The 24,297-nt window shown below is 36.5% G+C and overlaps 1 protein-coding gene across 1 annotated transcript in view; it reads left to right on the top strand.

Moving 5' to 3' along the window:
- The window catches only part of LOC149780325 (guanine nucleotide-binding protein G(o) subunit alpha), a 130,828-nt gene that overhangs the window by 44,607 nt on the left and 61,924 nt on the right, over positions 1-24,297 (top strand). The window contains exon 3 of the mRNA XM_089937193.1: positions 17,750-17,891. Within this exon, the coding sequence (XP_089793319.1) occupies positions 17,750-17,891 (142 nt within the window). The remainder of the gene's footprint in view (positions 1-17,749; positions 17,892-24,297) is intronic.

Raw genomic sequence — 24,297 nt, 5'->3', positions numbered from 1 at the left:
CTTTATTTACTGGATTTGACACTGTCCAGAAATTCAGTTCAGTTCTGTTTGACCTGTTTTTTCGTAAACAACTAATAATAGAAACTTTGTATCTAATGCTGACCTCGTTCCTGACCTTGATTCAGAACCAGTAAGGGTTGAAGTAAACAACTTTTAAAATTTTTTAAAATTCTTTCTCAGAGTAAGAATCATAAAACGAAATCGAAGCCATACTTGGAGTACGTGACAAATAACATGTATCAGTTAGGTTTTTCAAAGGATTGACCTATATCTGGGCATCTGTTTTGGCTAGATTTATTATTAATGTTTTGAGAAAGAATAGACATTACTTGCCTTAACACTTACGAAATTAAAGTGTTTTATGTTGTGACCAGTTTTGGGGCTTATTATTTTTATTTTCTTCAAATTATTTGGATTCCAAGAGATTATTTTTCTCTGGAAATACTTGTGCTCTAAATTAATACTTGTATAAAGACAGTTGTCAGAATTTACACGGAATTCAAACACTGGAATATTATTTTCTGTGATTCAACAAAGAACTGTTGGCACAATAGTATGACGCTGACCACTTTGGATTTCATCGGGATTCGAACTCGGTTTCATTAGGACTTTTTATTACTAGGACTTCTAAGTTTGTATGTATGTCTGTCTGTATGTATGTATGTATGTATGTGTCTATGATGTAGGTAAGTAGGTAGGTAGGTATTCATGTATGGATGCATGTATGTATGTATTCATGTATATATGTATGTATGTCAGTCTGTATGTATGTATGCGTACATGCATGTATGTATGCATGTATGCATGCATGCATGTATGTATGTATGTACTAAAACGTTTAGTACATTCCTTAAGCGGTTATCTGTAATATATTAATCGAACCATAACAGGTTAAACTTAAAAGAACACATGCCACTTGTACCGAGTGTGAATTTGCAAGAACTACAGCATAAATAAAGCTTCCAGTCTTCAAAATCTAGTGATAGTTAAAAGTTGCTGAAACAAAGATATTTCCCGCTTTCTTTTGCACGATTTTTAGGTATACTTTCCACTTTTACTTCTTTTGTTTTAATCTCTGCCATTTCGTGCAGTAATCAGTACCAATCAGACCAATTGTTATGCTCACTCATGCCCAAAGTGTAAAACTTGAAATCGCCAGAGTTACTAAGTCTTAGATGCCAAAACCACAATACGCCCAGAGGACTCTCTGTGCTAATTCAGCTCCCATAGTAAAACTAGGAAAACCGTGATATTAAAAATTCTGTAACTTCACTTTTGTAAGAACTCGTGATCACACCTATATTTCTTAATATACACTCATCCTTAATGCAATTTTCTCAGTAGAGAAAGCTATATCAGCCGTGACATATTTGTATGATCTACATGTGTTTTGAAGGTGTGTTTTCAATTCCGCACCAAAGAGCCGGGTGTTAGTTTTAGTGGCGGGTTTTCTAAACTCCTGTCTGAAAAAGGACTGAAATTCTACCAATAAAACATTGCACCTATGATAGTCTTTACAGCTTCTTGTTATTAAAATTATTCTTTCATGATCAACCATTCCTGGCCAGCCAAACTTGTATATACTCTATTTTATGGTCAACCATTTCTAGACTGGTTCTCATTCTTTCATATAATTATTACCAGGAGTAGCGGATGTTCACGAAGAAAATAGGGCTTGTGTGTTTTTGCGAATGTGTGTACGTGTCTGTATAAAGTACGAATGAAGATGGTATTAATAGTATTGCGTATCATATCTTAGAATAGCAGATCTCATTTAGTTACAACAGGGGCAGAAGTGTTAAATGTTGCAATTCATGTTTGAAGCTTATATTTGATGTAAAGGCCAGAAGTAAAACAGTCTATTCTCATTTTCAGTTTTCACTTGCTATTTGTTCAGGGAATTGGGTGGGGATGGTGATCGATTAACCGGTTAATGCCGATACTCCAACCGTCAACGGCTATCCCGCTAATTGTTAAAGCCCCCATATATACTGATATTAGTAGGGTTTGTGTGCGCGCGCGCTAGTGTATGTGTGTGCGTGTGTGTGTGTGTGTGTGTGTGTGTGTGTGATACTTCTACCTTTCTTTCTTGCATATTTTTTTTCCATCCAGACATTACCATATGTACTGTGAAGTACTGATTTTCTTCGGGTCGTGAATTCTCATATTTTTTTTTTATGACTGGCCGCTGCAGCTATATTGAACGTTCAAGCAGGTTTCCACGAACAGTGTTGTACCGCGATATACCGTTGTATTTCTGAACATACCCAATCTGATTAAAATGAGATTGGATCATACCGCGATACGTACCACGGTATACCGCAATTATATTAGGGAGAAACTATTCAAAGTTCTGGGGCGGGGGGCGCGGTTTCCGCTTGTCAATAGCTGGAATAATATATTGCTTTGATTTATTGCAAAATTATACCATATTATATTAATCATATTATCTGTAGGAAAAAATTACCTTAGGTAAAAGACAACAAAATGTTCTGAAAAAAAAATCGCACCCCACCCCACCCCCAAAAATTAAATGGTCAGTATTTTAGAGTAGACGAATTTGCTTTGTGTTTGTTAATTGTTGTATAAGTTATAATATACAGACTGTGACTAAAGTGGGCTAATCGACATCTTACGAAAGACATCGTGCTGACATTGCAGAGCTTGTTGCTAAAAATAGAAAGTGTTGTCACTGAATTTACTTGCTGCACTATTGGTATAACGGGCAGGAACAACTGAGAAGGATGCCAACACCCGGGCAAGATATTTTTAGAGATAGTAAACGTAAAATGATTCATATAGAAAACAACTTCTCCTCTGGAAATCATGGGACAATTCGCAGTTTTGCAACGGAATATAGGTTCTTAACAGATACTCTTTTTTTAATCCAAATTTTATTCCTCAAATGTTGAATTTGGCCCGAATATATGTCACAAAATCCCAATTGTCCACTACGTTGGAATCCGTGAGACCCTTCAAACACGTGAGTAAAGGATCAAAAATGCAATTATGCTATAAAATTAAAATGTGACACATATAACTTAAAAAATATTTTGTCAAAGAAAACGAAAATATGCTGTTATGAACAATAAATTCTTAACAAGAATGTTCGGGAATTTCTTCACATTTATTACGAACAGAAACTACCGAAGTACCGAGACAGTGTAAAGGAACAGTGATACGTACCACTGGAAAGAAATAACGTGGTAAATCGGTATACCGGGAATACCGCGCACCTCTCTTATGTTGCCTGTCACAACAATTCGTCCCCTTTAGTGGACGAAAAATAACCCCATGACAATAGTACGGTGGATTAACATACTCAGGTAACCAAAATCTTAGTGTCTCGAGCATGTCCCTCTAACCAATGAAAACAATAGGTCATTGCTTAGGATGTAGTAATATTTTAGTTAATGTGATTGAAAGTAGTTCCAATATGTTGATAACAGAATCACATTCGAGAGGTATTTGGCTTTACTGGTCGTAGACCAGTAAAACTGATGATGTTCTGTTGTCCCTCGTCTATCCAGACATTAGCACAAGTGTGTTATTGCTTCTCCCCTTAACTATTTGGAGGATTGCCATGGTACATTGCACATAAATTCATTCCATGGCGTACTTGATCCTATGTGAAAATGGTAACTCTTGCACATCCAATATGTCCGCCACATCGACCGTCTTGAAAATATTATCGTAACTTCTCCTGATTGGATGGTCGTATTTTTATGGCATTTCAACAAAACGACTTATTATGGTGTCTAATTGGTTTTAAATGAGAATGGTGCCGACATCTTATATACTGCCACCTTGGCCATGTTGAAAGCCTTTTTAACAATATTTTTTTCCCAAGTGAATAGTCTTGTCAGCATGGGGTTTTCACTGAAAGACTTCTTATGATGCATAGTTGGTCGTAAATGAAAGTGGTGCCAATCTGGCTTTTAACATGGCTGCCAGAATGACCATCGTGCAAATCTTATAATCTCTACTTCTTCAAGGTGGCTAGTCATATCGACACTGTGCTTTAACTGGAAGACGTTTTATAATGTGTAGTTGGTACTAAATGGAAATGATGCCAATCTGATATCCAATATGGTCACTATAGCAGCCATCTTGAAAATCTTGTTTTCACTTCTTAATGGAAAGTCATATCAACATTGGGTTGCCACTAGATTTTACTTTAATAATGTCCAGTTGGTCATAAATGAAAATAGTGCCAATCTGACACACAGTCTGTCCACCATAGCAGCAAATTTGAAAGAGATGGTATCAGTTAAAAAGAGAAGAAATGGTCTTATCTTCAGCCAGGGACTCTTGTTCGGAGATGTTTTCCGTTGTGGTAAAGGCGCAAACTGTTGCGATGACAACCTGATTGAAAGCATATTCATATGTTGTTATTAATATGTTGTAATTTAATACGTAGAATTTCACGGTTGGTGCATGCCAAGAAATTTAAGAGCCAAAACTAAAGGAAGGTCCTATGAAGAAACTAGAACCCCCTTGCAGTATCAAAGAATTTAAACGCCGACAGAATTGTATCAAATTGGACCGAAAGCTTCTTGATACACAGGGCCTCAAAATGATGTATATGATTCGATCCTTCATTAATTGTGATCACGGTTTCTATAATTAGCAGTATAACATTTAAACGACCATTTGTTGGTGTTTTGGGTTATGCCACTTTCAGCACACGACAGGCTATACATGCCAGTCAGTACATTTGGTGGAGGAAATACGCGGGAAAACTTCAGGAAGAACCAGTGAACCACATGAATCTACTGGCACACTTTTTCACATACACGAAACTGTTCAACAGAATTCGACCAAACTTTAAAGGACTTTAAATTTTGTAGCAGATTGGCATCATTTGTACAAATTTAAAATTCATCTTTGCCACGAAGCTTTCTGTCAGATTTGGTGAAATTAAGTCACGTGGTTTATCAGAAATCATTTACATGTTTTCTGTGTTTAGTAATTGGTATCATATTTGTACAGCTTGAAAAAACTATATGGCAGTACGTTTTCTCTGAAATTTGGTCGATTTAAGTCCAGTGCTTTATAAGAAGTGGTTTCAGTTTTCTATTTAGAGTAAATGCGGTCATATTTGATTGTGGATTGACATCATTTTAAGAAATTTAAAATAACTTCACGCCAGCATGTTTTATGTCAAATTTGGTCAAAGCGGTTTATAAAGAGTTGTACATAACTATTATGAGCGGATGGAAAACGACGGACCAAACCATAAGCTTAATCGTCTTAAATGTCCTGATGTACCACAGTGATGTAGTCTAGAATGTCTTTGAGTTATCAATATTCCAAAATAATGTTTTAGTCCAAACGTTAATGAGTAATTTGTAATTCCATTGAATAATTTAAATAATTCTTCTCAAATTATATCTGAACACAACTACAAATGATTCCAGAGACTGATAATATGATTCATTGTTTACCAAATGCGACACAATAGATTGTTCTAGAATTCCCTAGATGTGAAGAATTTTTAATCGAATATTCCATCAAATTGTAAATATGTTTGCTTCTGGACCATTCTAAGTTGGTAGTTTTGAAAAGTCGGCGATTTGACCTAGATTTTATTAAACATCTTGTTTACTTATTAGAATCATGCGCTCGCGCTCGTGTGTGTGTGTGTGTGTGTGTGTGTGTGTGTGTGTGTGTGTGTGTGTGTGTGTGATTTGATAGAATTGCAACTGACAAGATTTGACGACGATCGCCGACTTCTCAACACTATGATGACCATACAAATTACTAAAAAATATCCGTACTTTTATCCTCATTTAAGACATACAATCCGCAGTTCCGGAAAGTCGATAACAAACTCTGTAGATATAGCACAGAAAATCAAACTTTGGGACACTTTTTAGCACAGTAAATCAAACTTTGGAGACTATAGCACAAACAATCAAACTTTGGGACACTTTAGCAAAGAAAATCAGTGCTAATATCTAACTTAGGCACACGCTAGTACATAAGATCAAAGTTTAAAAAATCAAACATTAGCACAGAAAATCAAACCTTAGCATATAAAATTAAACTTTAGCACAGAAAATAAAAATTTATCACACACTTTAGCACAGAAAATCAAACTTGGACACAATTTAGAAAAGAAAATCAGTGCTAATATCGAACTTTGGCACACGATAGTACATAAAATCAAACTTTAAAAAATCAAACATTAGCACAAAGAATCAAACTTTAGCGCACTTTAACAAAGAAAATCAAACTATAGCACAGAAAATGAGACTATCACACTCTAGTAGATAAAATCAAAATTTAGCATATAAAATTAAACTTTAGCACAGAAAATCAAAATTTATCACACACTTTAGCACAGAAAAACAAATTTTTAGCACACTTTAGAACTGAAAATCAAACTGAAGCTCACATACACTCAGAGTTTAGAAATAAAATCAAACTTTAGCAAAATTCAAAAGTAGGCACAGAAAATCAGACTTCTTACTCTTTAAAAGGTATTTGTATGTCATTAATTCCTCGGCTTGTAATAGCTTGTATTACTATGCGAAAAGTAAGACGGAAATGCAAGATTTCGAAATGAATGTTAAATTTAGCAATATAATTCGAACATATAAAATAATCGTTGCTCTTGGATCATCCGTCTGTATTTCCGCTATTTTGACGAAAAATTATTAAAAAAATAACTGGTAAAAACCGAGGCCTCTTAGGGGTTGATGCTATAACTATGTCCCCAGGGGCGCCCGCAGAATAATTGGGGGGTTGGAGGAGCAAACATGTAGTGGTCAGCTATTCAGTTTTACGGGAGTAGGCCAAAACATATTTTGAGGTGAAATTGAGGGGAAGGGGAGAGGCAAGTGCCCCCTTGCCCTTATGTGCAGGCGCCCTGGATCCCTGCCTGAGTGGGTCTTCTACGTTTATAGTATTATTATAGTAAAATATCCTGGTTGGAAAGATAATCCCAGTTTTCTCCCACTCTCCTATATTAGCGATATTCTTACACACACACACACACACACACACACACACACACACATATGCGTAGGTACGTACATATTTATATATACATAATTACGTACACACATGTACCTGAAGACTCATTCAATTACTAAAAAAACAGACGGAACGTGGGGGATCGTATTGGAATCTATTGAATATAATCAAATGTCGTTTATGTGTGGTGGGTGACTTAGAAAACAGAGAGAGAGAGAGACAGAGAGAGAGTGTAATGTTTACCCTGTCTCCCGTATATGCCCGAACGTTTTTCCTCATGTTTGAACTAAGATCTGGCGCTTACTGCGTAATAATATTCATCTATTTTTTAACTTGAGGAATACGCTGACTTTTCTTTTCTGAGTCATACTTGATCCATTCATTTGCAACAGTGATGAAAAAAAAATCAAAAGTGGCGGAAACCATTTTCCTTTTTTATTTTAGCGGTTTTCCTTTCCTAAATCGTTTGTGTGTGATTTGTATTTTTAACGAAGCTTTAACAATTTCTCAGTCATATCGCTACGATGTCTGCAGTGTGGCAGTTTATAAGAATGTCATGCACTTGGGCATCATGCCGCAGACATGTACTGTCAGTCCCACCCATTCTCATTATCCTGACACCAGGCCGACCATTTCTAACACTAACGCGGACCAGTTCTAACACTAACTTGTTAATGCTGAGCGCATGCTAGTACCGTTTTTTAAATCTTTGGTATGACTCGGCCGGTGTTTAAACCCGCTACCTCCCGCATCCGAGGGAAATTGTGATATTATACTTGTGTCAGATGTGACTGTAAGCAAGAACGTAGTTTTGTTTTGTGCTGTCATGTACTTGTGTACAGAAGCACAAACTATATGGATTGAAAATGTATGCAAAATAAACTGGGGCAAGATTCACCATTTTCCTTTTTTTTACTTCTGCCTTTGCTACCACTGTTCCTTGAGTTGCATTCTGACATGCTGTTCCCTTATCGTTTCCTGAAATTTTCTATATTTAAGTTTCCATTCGCGTGTTGTTGTTTGGTACAACTTCTTGTGAATTTATTTCTTTTCCTTTTACAAAATACATTACTTTGTGGACAGTATAAAATATGTTTTAACTGGAAGGACGAAACAATCGCGTAGTTAAAAATACAAGAAAATTGCGACGAAAATAGTTTTTTTTTTCCCCGCGTCCTTTCTGTCCTCGACATGTAATGAATTAATGAAAATTGTACTACACTCGCAATGCGAAGCTCAGTATATACACATATAACATCTGTAGCTGTCAAAATCCAAAATGGTTATTCACTTTGACGGGTAGTAAATGACTTCTCATCAGTCTCAACAAATGTGCGAAGAATACGATATGTATCAACAGAATTGTACGTATTTGATCAGCTTAACAGTGTGAGAAACGTATGACGTATCAGCGGTAAAAAAAAATAAAAAATACTCAGCGAATGTTTCATTTTCCCTCAGGTCTACCAACCCCTACAGCATTAAGATAGTCGTTTCAGGAAGGTAAATTTACTTTATGAATGTCGTTTTGAGATGAATTTAATTGTTGCAAAAACTATCGCCGATGCCATTATGCTCACACGTATTGATAATAGTTGCAATCGTTATCCGATGTGAGATCACGTGACTGGCTCTTGAATATTATTAATTCGTTACAGCACGGTGGAACAGTTGTATTGAAACATGTTTCGTTCCAGATTCAAGATTTGGTCGTGAAATGTCGTCTCCTTTAACCTGGTTGCTAGGTGACGCTTCTGCAATGTTTATTGTTATTTATTGATTGTTTATTGATATTGGTTATACTGACATGCCGCTTTTGATGATTGTTTATTTGTATACTGGAGTGTGCCCATAAAAATAAATGCAACTCTAGCCATTCTGTCCCTTGCGTAACGTATATCATCCCTGTATTGCCAGTCATTATGGATGATAGTCTGAGACATCAGTTTTCGATCAAATTGAGTAGCTCGCATTTGTTTATCCTGAAACTTGTGTTGAAGGAAATCAAATCGATCAAACGTACACTTTCTGCTTCTTTAAATTGTTTTTCCCCAAACCATAACATCATTATAGACTAAAGATACATGTATATTATGCACGATACGATGCGTCTTTTTCCGCTTTATCTTCCAGTGAACTAACGTCACGAGTAACATTGTGACGTTTCTGCTGCGTTATCTTAGAACCAATGAAATTGCCGTCGGTACGATGCCAGCCAGTTTCAGAGTGTTAGATAAAGCATTGTAAATTCATGTTAAGGAGAGTTATCGTTAGTAATAATATGTTCGGAATGACGTGCGTCACCTTCAGAAATTTGAAAGTTGAGATTTGGTTGGTAAACCACAAGGTCAAAAGAAAATCACCTTTTATTGGTGCCCATCAGATCTCCACGTAGGACTATGGAGATCCGATCTTAATCTGATTGTCATTCATGGGCTGAGCTGAACGAATTAAAACTTTTCTCCGCATTCTGCAGATGTGGATGCATTTGAACCAGTTCCAGTTCCAGTAATCCACTGCTGGAAATCCTTTTCCCGCAGACCATATTTCATGAGCAGCTATGCATTGGGAACCACAATCTCATCTTTGGAATGGATACGACATACTCATCTTTGGATTGGATAAGACATATTATTCTTTGGATTGGATACGACATATTCATCTTTGGATTGGATATGACATACTCATCTTTGGATTGGATACGACATATTCATCTTTAGATTGGATACGACAGACTCGTCTTTGCATTGGAGACGACAGACTCATCTTTGGATTGGAGACGACAGACTCGTCTCTGGATTGGAGACGACAGGCTCATCTTTGGATTGGAGACAACAGACTCATCTTTGGATTGGATACGACAGACTCATCTTTGAAATGGATATAACAGTCTCATCTTTGGAGGCTGACTCTAGTTCTGACACTGTCGTTCATGACAACTCAACGGATGAGGACCCTGATTCTTATTCAGACCCTAATTTTAGCTTTTAGTTTGATGAATTTTAGGACTAGTTGGTTATGGACATAACCAGTAATATTTTCAGGCAACTGGTCCTTACAAGAGTTTTGACGAGTTAAACACACTGTTTAGAACGGTTCGCCGGAACGCGGCATTCAGTAAATCTTATAGAAACAAGAAAACTGAGGCAAAGTTGCTTTAAAAAATTGTTTGTATTCTTTCTGATGGATATATGTTAAAAATTAAGTTACATTTGTATTAGTAGTTTGGATATTCGTATAGTTTTCAGTGTCGTGGAAATTGATTACAATAAGGCAAATGCGCGTTTACAAAGCGCTTCCTTTGATAAAGAATTTTTTTCTTCTTATAATTGAAAATTCCATAAAAAGGCTATGTTTTTTTGGCGAACTTAAAAACAGCATATTTTTTAATTATTTGTAAATGACCGCTACGTCTTCATTGAGAATGACAATTAGACCTTCCTTCGGTCGATGATAATGAATTTATACGCCTTGAAGTGTATATTTGAGTGTGACTTTGTACACCACTTATCTTGACAACAATCTAATGACTAATGATGTCCTAAACTGTTGTTATGTATGACGTGATATCATTTTAGGGTTAGAAACTATGATAACACTAAAACAACCAACCACTGTTTTCACACTGACTTGAATTTTGAAACTTAAGGTCAATTATTCGGAAACTCCTTTATCTATTCATATTTTCAATTAATTGTAAACAGTCCCTCTTAGCCACATTTTCATTGATGCTCAACATAAGAATGTATGTTTCTTGGATGAATCGTGTATCTTTACATATAATGGTATGAAATCTTATTAATTTTCTGCATTATCCATATAAATTTAATATCGATTGTAGGGGATTGACTTATTCTAAGTTGTGTGAACTTGTAGCCCAAACCCCATTTTGTTATAATTTAGAGCAATAAAATATGTTTAAACCGAAGAGGGTTTATGACCTTGAAAACCTTGAAAAGCCTTGAAAAATGAATTTGTCCTTCAATGCCTTGAAAACACCTTGAACATTCAAAATTTTGTCTGGGTGCCTTGAAAAGCCTTGACTTTTTAAAAAAAACCTGAATGAATTAATAAATAGTTTTTTTGTGTGCAGATTTAAATATGAAAAGAGAAGAAGAAAAAAAAACCCGCTCTCTCACTAAGTTTGTCCTGGAATAGAAATTTTCACAACTAACCACTGCGCAGTCGTAAATTTTGAACTTCCAGATGTAGCTGTGGTTTAAATTTGAATCATTGTAAGCTTCGATTTGGTTGGCTGTCAGTTCCAACTTCAGTGGCTAGACAGGGAAAAATATAAAGTTTGTGATTATGAGGTCTTTCGCAGACGGCTTTGCACAATGCAAATTATGCCAGATTGCTTTTTGTTTTGCATGCATTGGGAGAGAGTGATCTACGGTCACATGCAGCTGTGAAAAACACCCTAGCTCTAGTAAATGACATAACTGTGGCTAATACAGCAAAACAAGAAGAAGCCTTAAGCATAAAATTGTTTTTGATGAAAGAGGTATGTCTGCGAACACAAAGCTTCAAGTTTTAAAATAGAAACTTTTTGTGGTCTTAATTATAAAATTTGTTCAATCCAGATTTATTTTTGGATTGAGTGCAAATAGGACAGACAATAATTGCAAGGAGCAAGATAAATATAAAATTATATAATACAACAAAGCTGAGAGAAATATTAATATATCTAATATGAAATAGTTTAAAATATTGATATGGTGTTTTTAAATAAGTGATAATATAAAAAATATTGTTATTACTTTTTTGTTTTATCGGTTGGGTTTGGGTATAAATAACGAGGCCTCATCACAGAAGCCGACATTAATTTAGATTTTCCCCATGAATTTAATATTCAGAGGTGGGTTTAAGACAGATTTACAGCAGGGTTTCACTTTAGAAAGTATATTGTTATTCGGATCTCATTTGCATAGTAGGAATTATTGAATGGGGGTCCTGTAAAGTCTTCCCATGACAGGCTACCGTTGAAAGGAATTTTTCTATCATTAAAGGGTGTGAAGATGTAAATATGAAGGAAAGGACTGATTACAAGGAGAGTGAGTATTGACATTGTAAGAAATGCTGGTGGAATTTGCCAAATTGATATAACACCAAAAATACTTATAAATGCAGGCAGTGCTTACAGTAGGCACAGCATGTACTTGGATGAACAGAGGAAAAACCTTGAGCAAGAGAGAAGAGGACAAAAAAGAAAGCGCTGGATGAGGAACTAGCAGAGTTAGAGAAGGCAGGCAGGCACTGAAAAAGACAATGAGACAATGACAGCTGCTGCTGATAACTATGCATTAAAAGCAGAGACCCATAGGAAAATTTAAATTATCAAGACTCAGATAGACTGAGGAAAGTGTTAAGGACAAAATCGGTGAACTTGGAGCTCTTGAAACACAGCTTGATGACAAGCTACAAGAACTGAAAAATCCCCACTAAAATATTTTGGACTTTCTAAATAGTGTAGTGATTCGAGTCAAATAAACATTGTTCAGTGACTGTACATTATTGTAATGCCCAGATGTAGGATGTTTAGCATTAATGGGAATGACATCAGTGACTGTACATTATTGTAATGCCCAGATGTAGGATGTTTAGTATTAATGGGAATGACATCAGTGACTGTACATTATTCTAATGCCCAGATGTAGGATGTTTAGCATTAATGGGAATGACATCAGTGACTGTACATTATTCTCATGCCCAGATGTAGGATGTTTAGTATTAATGGGAATGACATCAGTGACTACATTATTCTAATGCCCAGATGTAGGATGTTTATCATTAATGGGAATGACATCAGTGACTGTACATTATTGTAATGCCCAGATGTAGGATGTTTAGTATTAATGGGAATGACATCAGTGACTGTACATTATTCTAATGGCCAGATGTAGGATTTTTATCATTAATGGGAATGACATCAGTGACTGTACATTATTGTAATGCCCAGATGTAGGATGTTTAGTATTAATGGGAATGACATCAGTGACTGTACATTATTCTAATGGCCAGATGTAGGATTTTTATCATTAATGGGAATGACATCAGTGACTGTACATTATTGTAATGCCCAGATGTAGGATGTTTCGTATTAATGGGAATGACATCAGTGACTGTACATTATTCTAATGCCCAGAGGTAGGATGTTTAGTATTAATGGGAATGACATCAGTGACTGTACATTATTCCCATGCCCAGATGTAGGATGTTTAGCATTAATGGAAATGACATCAGTGATAATACTCTTGACTTCATCTTTTTTAAATAAATTGCAAGAAATTTTCATCGTATGAAGTAACAGTAAGTAGTAACTTGTGTTTACATATAGTTTAATTTATGAATCCATTAAAATATTGTAATAATGCACCTTGAAAAACATGATTTTGAACCTTGAAAAATCTTGAAAAACCCTGGATTTAAAAAAAAAAGAAATATGCTTCTAACTCTGATGTATATATCGGCAATATGTATCCAGTACCGCTAAACCCATCTTGACGTATATAATTTTATAATGAACACAACAAGAGGCACAAGAGGAGATTTTACGTTGTTAGTCAAAATAGTATGACTAACTTTTGACTTTATGCTCTCAGTTTTGAGTTCAGATTTTGTGTTGCTGTAAATTTTGGGGTTTAATCGTTTCAAGAGGCACATTACATTCACTCCGTTGTTTATTAAATTTGACATTATTGGTCGAAACATGGTCTTTGATATGGGGTAAAATGGCTAGCTTTGTTTTATTCCCAGCGAACCGATAGTCCCAAGTACAAGGGCACAATAATAATAATAATAATAATAATAATAATAATAATCATTGTCAATCAATAGGAAAATCTAGTAAAGAAGAGCATGTAGCAGGATTGAAGTCGGAGAGACTCGGACACATAAAGCATGCGCATGAAGTCCAGTAGTGGATACAACACAATTATGAGCATATAGTTCAACGACGCATATAAAATAATATTGTTTTTGAACAAATAAACACAAATAATCCCTGATATGATTAAGGTATGGAACTATCACCAGCTATGAACAACATACGGAACTTTAAACAAATATGATTGACCTGTGGATCTATGAACATGGTATGATCACTGAATGAAATGTAGGAACAATTATAATTGATGTATGGTTTTATCAGCAAGTATGATTGGTGTTTAATCGATTTTCGCTCATAGTTACAATGAATTAAATTTTCACACAGATAGTGATATTGAATTAGATTTGATTAAAAAGTGGAACGTATGATGTTATTTATCTCGTGGCGTCCGATCGATGACACAAGAACAAATCTCCCGCCCAATGGTGTACATAATGTATAGTGACAAAACGCACGTCTTTATCGTTGTCCTGCATGTGAATGATATTAAGTTAAATTATCTGACTTGATTTTACACATCTCATTGTAATAAGAACATTACTTATTCGGTGATGTTTTTTTTTGGGGGTGGGGGTTGAGAGCGGTATTTGAGACATGTATATCGTTGAAGTGCCATAATGGGTTATTTTGTACATGCTAGACATCACTATAAACTGCCACATTGCAGACATAGTAGCGAAATGACTGAAAAATTGTGAAAGCTACGTTAAAAATCAAAACCACATCACATCACATCAAAATTTGGTTTACAGATCTGAAGTTATACCTCATCTCTCTCATTCTCCATTTGTGATACCTGCCGTACGTGACATTTTTAGGAATCCCAAGAAAAACCGTGTATATTTGTCCTGTATATAAACGACACATATCTAACGTGGATGCAGCATAATTTTATTTCTTAAACATCCATAAATGTTCAATAGATGTAAAGGGCAATGTCAGAAAATATCAGAATGGTGCTTTTGTTATAAAAGTTCTTATGATGTCTAGTCGGTCCTAAATGCAAATGGGGCCGACATGAAGTCCAATGCGGCCGCCACAGTGGCCATCTTTAAGTTCTTATGAGCATTATTCCTCGATGGGGTTTTCACTAAAAGATTTCTTATTATATTTAGTTTGTTCGAAATAATAACGGTGCCGACATGACGCCCAATATGGCCGCCACACAGATGCCGTTTTCAGAATAGTGTTATCGTTACTCCTCCTGAAATGGATGTCTTTATTAATATGAGGTTTTCACTATAAAAAGGCTCCGCCTGAATCGAAAGTCATATTGACATGCTTTTTTCACCGGACGACTTATTGTCATGTCTAGTTAGTCCTAAATGAAAATGGTGCCGATCTGTAATCTAATATGACTGCCACAGTGCCCAGCTCTAAAATGATATCACTACTTCTCCTGAATGAATGCCCGTGTCAGCATGCGGTTTTCACTAAAAGATTTATGTTAATGTTCTGCTGATTCTACATTAAAATGGTACTGATCTGCAGTCTGATATGTGATTATGTTCAAAATCTTGCGTTGCTGCTCGTAAATATAATGTCATTTTAAGGTTTTCATCAGAAGAGTTCTTATGGTATCAGTTAGGTCCAAATATAATTGACCCACAAGATAGCTACCGTGTTGTATATCTTGAAAATAGTGTTAGTTCTATTCTTCCCAACTGACGGGTTTTCAACAGGAGGTTTTCACCAATAGACATTGTATACTACCTATTTGGTACTAAATGAAAATAGTGCCAGTCATGCATCCTTTAAGGTTGCCACAACAATTGTCTTAAAAATCTTGTCACCACTCCCTCTGAATGGATGATCATTACTTCATAAGGTTTTCAACTAAAGACTTTTAATCATGGCTACTTTGTCGTAAATGAAAATGGTGCCAGTCTGACATCCAAGATGTCCAACACTGTGGCTAATTTGAAAATGTTGTTATCGCTGAAAAACCATGTTATCAACACTCATCATCTAAAAGGAAGAATTCCTCTTGAATTCTTGGAAATTCTTTTCGCCCAGTAGAGCGCCAATCCCTTGTTGCAGGTGAATACAGTACAGTTTGTAACGAGTATTTTGCTGTAAATTAGTTTCGTTCCCACCCCCTTGAGCTTTTGATTTTATTTAGTTGTATTTCATCAGGTGTTAAATTTTCTATTTTCTCTTGTAAATATGAGTTAAGCATCCTTTGCACTATTATTTGTCGTTTTAATAAACAAATGTTGTTATGGTAAACAACTGTCAATAATTGGTTAGAAGTTGGATTTGTTTAATTTTAGTTTAAAATTTGATTTCGGAGCATGAATGTAGGATTGGTCTTTCAGGAGAACACCTATTATAACACTATTTAATAAATAACATCATGAGAATACATTAAACTTGGACAATTTATGCAACACAGATGTACTGTCAGGATAAAATACTGACATATGAGCTTTTTGAGAAGAAAGTAATGATATAGTAATGAAGAAAATTCGGATAACGTATTCGGCACGAAAAACATACGCTCACGCAGTACACCGAGTTTCTGTCTGAACCTGTTTGGTTATTTGGTGTGAATAGTAAATTAATTCGATTGGTTTCTTCATGTAACGTACCAGAATAAGATGGTTTCATTTAAACTGTCTCTGAACAAAGCTCAGGAGGTTGGAGTGATTCTACGTTTTCTCAATTTTATTTTAACGATTTTTTTCCCGGTAATATTTTGAGTCGCAAAAACCATTACATTAACTAAATATTAATCAAAATTACATGGGCGTTTCTCTTATTAACTAGCAAATTGCAATAACTGAACCGGGAATTCGCTAAAGACACGGAAAACGACGAATTTTCTACCATTGAGGGTATTCCTATCATTTACCTGAAGATAAATGACCGAGTGCACTGACGCAAGAAACTCACGTGGGATTGACCGCTATAACATTTGATGACTCAATAGCTTAAAGCAACGTAATAATACATATATTTTTTTCCTGTTCATTCGTATATACCGATTTTTAAAAATAAAAAAATTAAAAAAAAAAAATCTTTTAGAAAAACGCGCTTAAAAAGATTGAAAATGTGTGTGTGTGTGTGTGTGTGTGTGTGTGTGTGTTTGAGAGAGAGAAGTAAAAATAAATAAAAATGACATTTGCCACATGATAATAATTATGTTATTTATTAAAACGCTGGGAAATTGGCGATAGGTCCGAGTAGCCGAATGGTCTAAGGCGCTTTCCTTTACAGATCATTGACGTCTCACCTCTATGCGCGTGGTTCGAGTCTCAGGCTCGACCAACGTGAGTATGTGAGAAAGCTTGTCGGTAACACTCCAGTGGGTCGATGGATCTTCTCGTGGTTTTAAAGTGTTCTTCCTCTACCAGATATACTGGGCGCCATATATAACCTATCATGAGCTTAAATTGGCGTTAAGCCCACAACAGAAACAATTAAAACGCCGGTAAACTGGCAAATACTTTAGCAGGGCAAACATTGCACAAGGGATAATTATTGGCTTTATACGTTTTAGTTCATGGGTTCGATACATTGCATTCTCGTGAGAGAATACTGATTTTCATGCATCATTATTAAATGATGCTTTTTCCCCTGGTGATTTGATTTCTGTACTTCAAAGATCAGATAGTGCAAACATCATTGTCTCACAGGGATTTCGGATGATACATCGTAGGAAATTGTGCAAATAAAGAAAGCTTATTCAAGTGGAAGTAACAACAACAATAATAATAATAATAATAATGACGACAGCTACAACACTAATTTGAATAAGACTGTTTGTGATGTTTAACTGACTGACATATACTGAAAAAGTGTAATTTATTGTTTTACATTATATCATAAATTTAAATTTTCATTGTGTATCTACTATTTTTTTTTTTCTTCTTCTAGAATTATTCACGAAGGCGGTTTCACTAGTGAAGACAATAAGCAGTACAAGCCAGTGGTATACAGCAACACGATACAGTCGCTAGTAGCAATCATTCGAGCCATGGGTACACTCAACATACCTTTTGGGGATAACGAACGTGAGGTAAGGACAATGCAATCGTCGCTGGCGGATGTGTAAAAGGCTATAGCCAATCACACATCGTCAGTCACTTCCGCATTTCGGAAAACAGCCAAACAAACAAAACAGCTAAGATAAATAAGGTAAAATTTCGTACATTTGCCGCAAGTATTTCTTATCATGCATACAAACATGAACATATAAGGAAACTTTGCCTGTTTAACTTGACTCTCGGGTGACTCTGAGACGTTCGCCAAACATTTGGCGGAGAGCCATGCCCGAGTCTTTTAGAACACGATTAATAAGTTATGCAGTTATCTTAAAGAGGGAAGTTTCATCACGTGATTGAAAATAGTTCCAGTATGTAGCTCTTCGTAATACATTTTATGTAGGGCATATTTCCGTCAAGCGGACATACGATGCAGTCGGTGATCTGAGGATTGTTTTGACTCGTGAAATAGAACATTTTGGTAGTGTATTAGTACTTAACATTCATAGCACTGGTATAACATCAGTCTTCATTTTTAGCATTGGTGGAACAGTAGTTCGCATTTAAAGCACTGGTGTAACATCAGTCTTCATTTTTAGCATTGGTGGAACAGTAATTCGCATTTAAAGCACTGGTGTAACAGCAGTGAACACTTTTAATACTGGTGAAAAAGTAGTCTTATTGCACTGTTGTAACAGTACCCTGTTCCAAGATTTGCCAATAAATCTTCAAGAGATCGCTAACACTTTACATTATACTGTGTGTGTGATGGGATTTATGCATCTATGCTGTGTGGAGCTGGGTACCACGAAAATAGTTTTCAATACTTATCACTGTATACCGTATTTACATTAGGGATCAATAATTTATTGTTCTGGGGCGGTTGCCTGACAATTTATTTTTCTATATATTTCCATCTGTCGATCGCTGGAAGAAATATTAAGCTCCAATTTAAAGCAAAATAACACCATATTATATCCATTATATTATTTGAAATTAAAAATTTCTTGACATGAAAGAAAATCTCATCCCAAAATAACGTCGCAGTCCCCCGAAGTGAATGATCATTACCATATTACCTTATACTATATACATTTGCCACGTCTATGTTAATTGTTGCATTTGTTATAAACTAAAATATGTAACTAAAGTGGGATGATTAAAAATCTACTCGATAACTGACACCCAGTACAATGCACAGTGCTGATATTCGAAGTATGTTGTCAAAAATAGGAAGAGTTGACACTTAATCCTAGAAATTACTATCTACATTATTTATATCATAGGTCGGCAGGGAAACTAGAGTGGGGTGCTAACACACAGGCTATATATATATATATATATATATATATATATATATATATATATATATATATATATATATATATATATATATATAGGGCCAGTAAACATCAAACACTCTTACACAACAAAGGAAAAAAATATATTAAGTGGATTTGAGAAATGACGTAAAATGCAAACAAAAATAAATCTTCTGAAAATTATAGGAAGATTCGTAGTCTTTCAAAGAAATATACGTACTTCACACGTTAATATATGCTAATAAATAACTAGAAAATTTTTTCTATATTTTATTCCTATTTTTTCCCAATGTTTTATTTGACACCATATCTTTCATAACATTGTGTTTGCCACCAGGCATACGTGACACGTGTCGAACATGTGATTAAAGGATCATAAATATAATTATATTTGTATTATTCAAATTCAGTTTGTGACAAAAACAACTGTTTCGTCAACACATAATAATATTTTTAAAAACTCTTTGGCCATAACAATGAAAATTGCGGATAGTAACATTAAATTCTAGGGAAATTTCCGTTGATTCCTTACTGACGGAAATTAGCGAAGTATTGGTACAGTGAAAACTTAGCGAGGAATATACCAGTGGAAAAATACCGCAATAAACCGATATTCCGGTAATGCCGCGCACCTCAAATGCCTTGATTCGCGTGTCTTTTCGTGTGTTATTGAAAAACTGTACGACACTTGCATTGTTGTTGTTGTAATGGGGTTTAACGCCATTTTTTCAGCACAATATAGGCTATACATGGCGGTCAGTATTAATGGTTGAGTAAGAATCCGGGAAAAGCCTGGAAAGAACCACCGATCCATGAGAAGATACCGGCAAGCTTTCTCACATACCCACATTAGCCGAGCCCGAGACTGGAACACACGCAGACAGAGGTGAGATGGCAGTGATCCGTAAATGAGCGCTTTAGACCACTCGGCCACTCGGGGCTCCCCACTTGCATTGTAGTCATGGCAATATTGTTGAGGAAGTAAAACTCCCATGTATTCGAAGAAATGGTCCCATATGTTAGACTTAAAAATGGCGTACCACGGAAGGTCACTTTTATGCGATTTAGTTTTTAAAAAATACAGCACCATGACTTAAAATGCTTATTATTTTCATTCTGTTTTTAAATATATTTGTCCGACAGTGTTTTATGTGTGGAGAAAATGTATACAGCTTCCATGTTACTCTCTTCCTCGCTGGTGTTAAATCGGAGTCTGTACAATATTGGTGATGGAACTATGCCGTCTGCAATGCTGCTTCACACTGTTAATTTTTTTATAAGGAAAACATATTTACATTGTTTCTCTCTCTTTTCTCTCTGTCTCTTTCTCTGTCTCTGTCTCTCTCTTTCTTTCTCTCTCTCTCTCTCTCTCTCTCTGGACCGATCAAGTCGTGGGAACGTTTGGCGACAAGGTTTTTACGGACCCCCTGGGAATGTTTGGCGACAAGGGGAATTTAACATGGGGAATTTTAACATGGGTGGGACTATAGAGCAACACAAAAGATGGGACAGTAGAGTGGTAAGGTTATGGGACTGTTTAGCCATAATTGGAATTGACGTCACGGTGCTGGCCATTTTTAACAATGTAGAAAGAGGCTGACTTCAATCGGACCAAACAGCGTGAAGAAAAAAAACTAGAACACTTGGCGGGATATAGACATTTATAACACATACAACATAGAAACATAGCTTGATGAACATCAATCTATTATATTTTAATTATAAAATTGACTAAAATATTTTTAGGTTAGAAATCAAATCCTTTCGAGGCATATGAATGGCTCTGAAAAGGACCTTTTGGGTTTCTTCTTCTTCGTCTTCTTCTTCTAATTTCTTCTTTTCCTTCACCATCTTCTGAGTTTTGTTATCGCTGCTGTCTTCTTTTTTAATTTTTTCCTCCTCCTGTTTCTCTTTCTCCTTTTTCTTCCTCTTCTCATTCTCCTCCTCCTTTTCTATTTTTTCATTCCATTCTCATTGTTTTTCTGTCATCTTCATTCTCCTTCTTCCTTTCTTCTTTAAGGAGATATCTTATTATTTCCTTTGACTTTCTTAAGTTTTGCTGGTACTGTTTGAAGTGGTTGTTGTGACTGTGGCTGTGGCTGTAATTGACGTGGTACTGGTTGTGGTGGCATCTTCACTTAAGGCTTGACCTCACACAGCCAAGTATCCTATACGACGCGCGGAAGTGAAAACCTTTACCATTCCTGCTGGACATCAATCGATCATCAAATATCGTCTGTTCCAAGGACAGCTACCCAAATGTTTGATCATTGGTATCGTCAAAAATACAGCCTTCAATGGAGCCTTCGAGGAAAATCTTTTTGTGTTTAAGCACTACAACGCGTCCAAGATCGGAGTCAGTCGAGATGGTAAAACTTGCGTACCAGGCCTTTCGAACCTGACTTTAGTGACGAGAAGAAGAATTACATGAGATCGTACTTGTCCTTTAGGAAGCCACGGGACAGTTAGGAACCAGCACCAGTCACGGCATTACGTACGAGGATTATGCAGAAGGTAACACTTTGTGAGCCTTTCATTTCACTCCAGACCAAGGCAGCGACGAGGGTCATTTCCACCCTATAAAATCCGGCCTAGTTCGTGTGGAACTTCAGTTTGCAAAGCCAATACCCGTAAACAACACGGTGAACGTCATCTTGTATGCCGAATTCGACAATACCATAGAAATCAACAGTTTGAGAAAGTCATTCTAGGCTATTAGAAACTATGGAAGACTGTAATCACTCTTTGAATAGTGGAGACTCTATGGAAATAGAATGGAAGGATACCGTGGAAGTAGAACCCAAAGACAAAGACGAAGAGGACACAGTCATGAAGTCCAGATGGCCAGAAGAAGAACAACATTTAGTCTCCTGTTTTGCCAAACATTGGCAGAAAAAATTAGGGAATTGATCAAGAAAGATTGCTATGGATGTCAAAACGATCGTTCTGCTCAAAGTGTGACTGATGTCGTTTACCACTTAAGGTAACACTTCCACACGTCGTAAGTAGAGTCTGTCTTCTTGAATGACTGTTTTGTAATAGGCAGACTCAGCTATCAAATGGAAAGCGGCACTACTACGATTCAGTCTCAGGCGGACATCCACTCCGTTCAGCAAATACTTCTCTTGCAAGCACTTGTCTAAATGCAAACGATCCATCAGTTCTAAATTTTTGGTGAGTCCTTTGATTTTGTTTTGTCGACCGTTGAATCCCACATTGTGGTTTGGTTCTTTGTCTGTAATCAAATCGTTATCGTTGAATTTGCCTGCTGTGTAAGGTTTCCATACCACATAAGCATCTAGATGGGTGTTCTTGGCTTCTTTTCCGTACGTCAAGAGATTTTCCAGGTACGCTTGGTACTCAAGTACAAATCCACTCCACTGAACAAGGAATGTATTAAATTGTTGACGGGGGCTACTTTGTGTTCGTCCTTTATATCGGGACCGTCCGTCGATGTGGCGATCACTTTCACTTTCAAGTACAAGTAACTGCTGTTCAGATCAATGTAATCTTCGGGCTGTCCTTTGAGCTGATCGTGAGTCCTTGACAAAGGAGACGGGATGAAATTCGACCTTTTGGGATCCTTGCATCATCATCATGGTTGGTGGCATGGCAAACAGATCCAGTTCCGACTTGGAACAGACGCAAGACTCTCGGTACATCAATTTTTCTCTGTGTGTGTATTTTAATAATCAAAAATGGCTACGTCTCGAGCAGTTCTTCTTTTCTTAGTCTTTCTAGCTTTAGGGGTATGAAGTCCTCTGGAAGGGTGTCTTTGTCGTCTCTTTCTGCCTTGTCCTTGCTGTGGCTTCAGGGAAGCGGGAATGCCTGACTTGGTAGCGTCCAGCGCATTTATAGGAGTTTCTCGCTGACCCAGAATGTATTTACCCGTTTGAAGCAAGATATTTTTGCCTGCTCTCAAGAAAGCTTCATTGGGGTTTTGTTTGTCGATCATGACATTTTGAAGAAATTCTTTGGATTGCGTCAATGCGGCATCTTTCAAAGCGTGCAATCCTCGTGTCACGATCGGTTTCGAAACCGGGGCCACCGAACGAAAGGCCGATTTCAGCATATCTCCTAAACCATGTCCACGCTGTCGAGCGACGCCTCGGTACACTGGATACATGACTTACAATTTGTTCGAGAATCGTATTCAAAAATGGAGTTTCACCGTGATTTTCCCTTTGGAGAATGGAATATTTTTTCCCAGATCTCCTTTTATAGTAATGTGTAAAAGTAGGACTCGCTGACGGTCAAATAGTCAGGATGTACAAAAATTCGCTGTGAACGTGATAGGTGTTTCCACCTTCCTGGTCACTGATCGTGGTACAATCCGCTTTGAAAGGAATGACACGTAGTAACGGCACTGATGTGTGTTCCACTACGTTGTACTCCACAAAATCGGAATACACAAAGATCAAATTCAGTCCCTGTTTCAGTTCTACGGGGGATCCAAGGCCTTGAAAAGCTCCATATTATTGTTGATCTTTGGGCTTAGATTCTTTTGCTACCATCTGTGGATGTCCACCCAAAATTTCAAACAAACTACCATTAAACATGATGGACAACGTGTTGGTATCCTGAAATTTCATTAGTAGGCGAAGAGCCACTTAATGGTACTCAATCTTAACACTTTTTGGCTCTGTTCAGGGATTTGCCAAACGCTGCCTCGAATCTGTCAGCATTTGTGTCCACCAAATGTTCATCGCTAAAACAATAGCCTGCCGAAATTGTCAACGTGTAGATGCTGAATAATGAATTGCTTGCTAACCTTGTGTCACCTGAAAACCCGATTTTATTCATCTCATTGCAATCGGACGTTCAGGATTTCGACCTGGAAAGTGTTTTCAGTTTCAGTGATGTTTTGGATTTGTGTAGGGTAAATCATTTCCACCAAAGCCATTCCCTTTGGGCTTCGTGATCTAATTTGATGGCATGAGGTAATTTGGCCATGTAACAACACAAATTGTTGGGAAATACCTCCATGGATTTCTCAGTGGGTAACGTTAAGTAAAATCGGTTGTTGTTCATAATTCCAGAGTTCTGCTACTGTCCGAGGGATCACTTGAAGTCAGAGGGGTGTCTAAAAGAGGATTGCTTTTGTCGTGATTGTTGGAAT

Source organism: Sinohyriopsis cumingii, chromosome 16 (genome assembly GCF_028554795.1).
Source record: "Sinohyriopsis cumingii isolate HCF-2022 chromosome 16, ASM2855479v2, whole genome shotgun sequence".
Classification (NCBI taxonomy): domain Eukaryota; kingdom Metazoa; phylum Mollusca; class Bivalvia; order Unionida; family Unionidae; genus Sinohyriopsis; species Sinohyriopsis cumingii.
The sequence above is the reverse complement of the archived record's forward strand: the minus strand, read 5'-3'. Positions and strand labels throughout refer to the sequence as shown.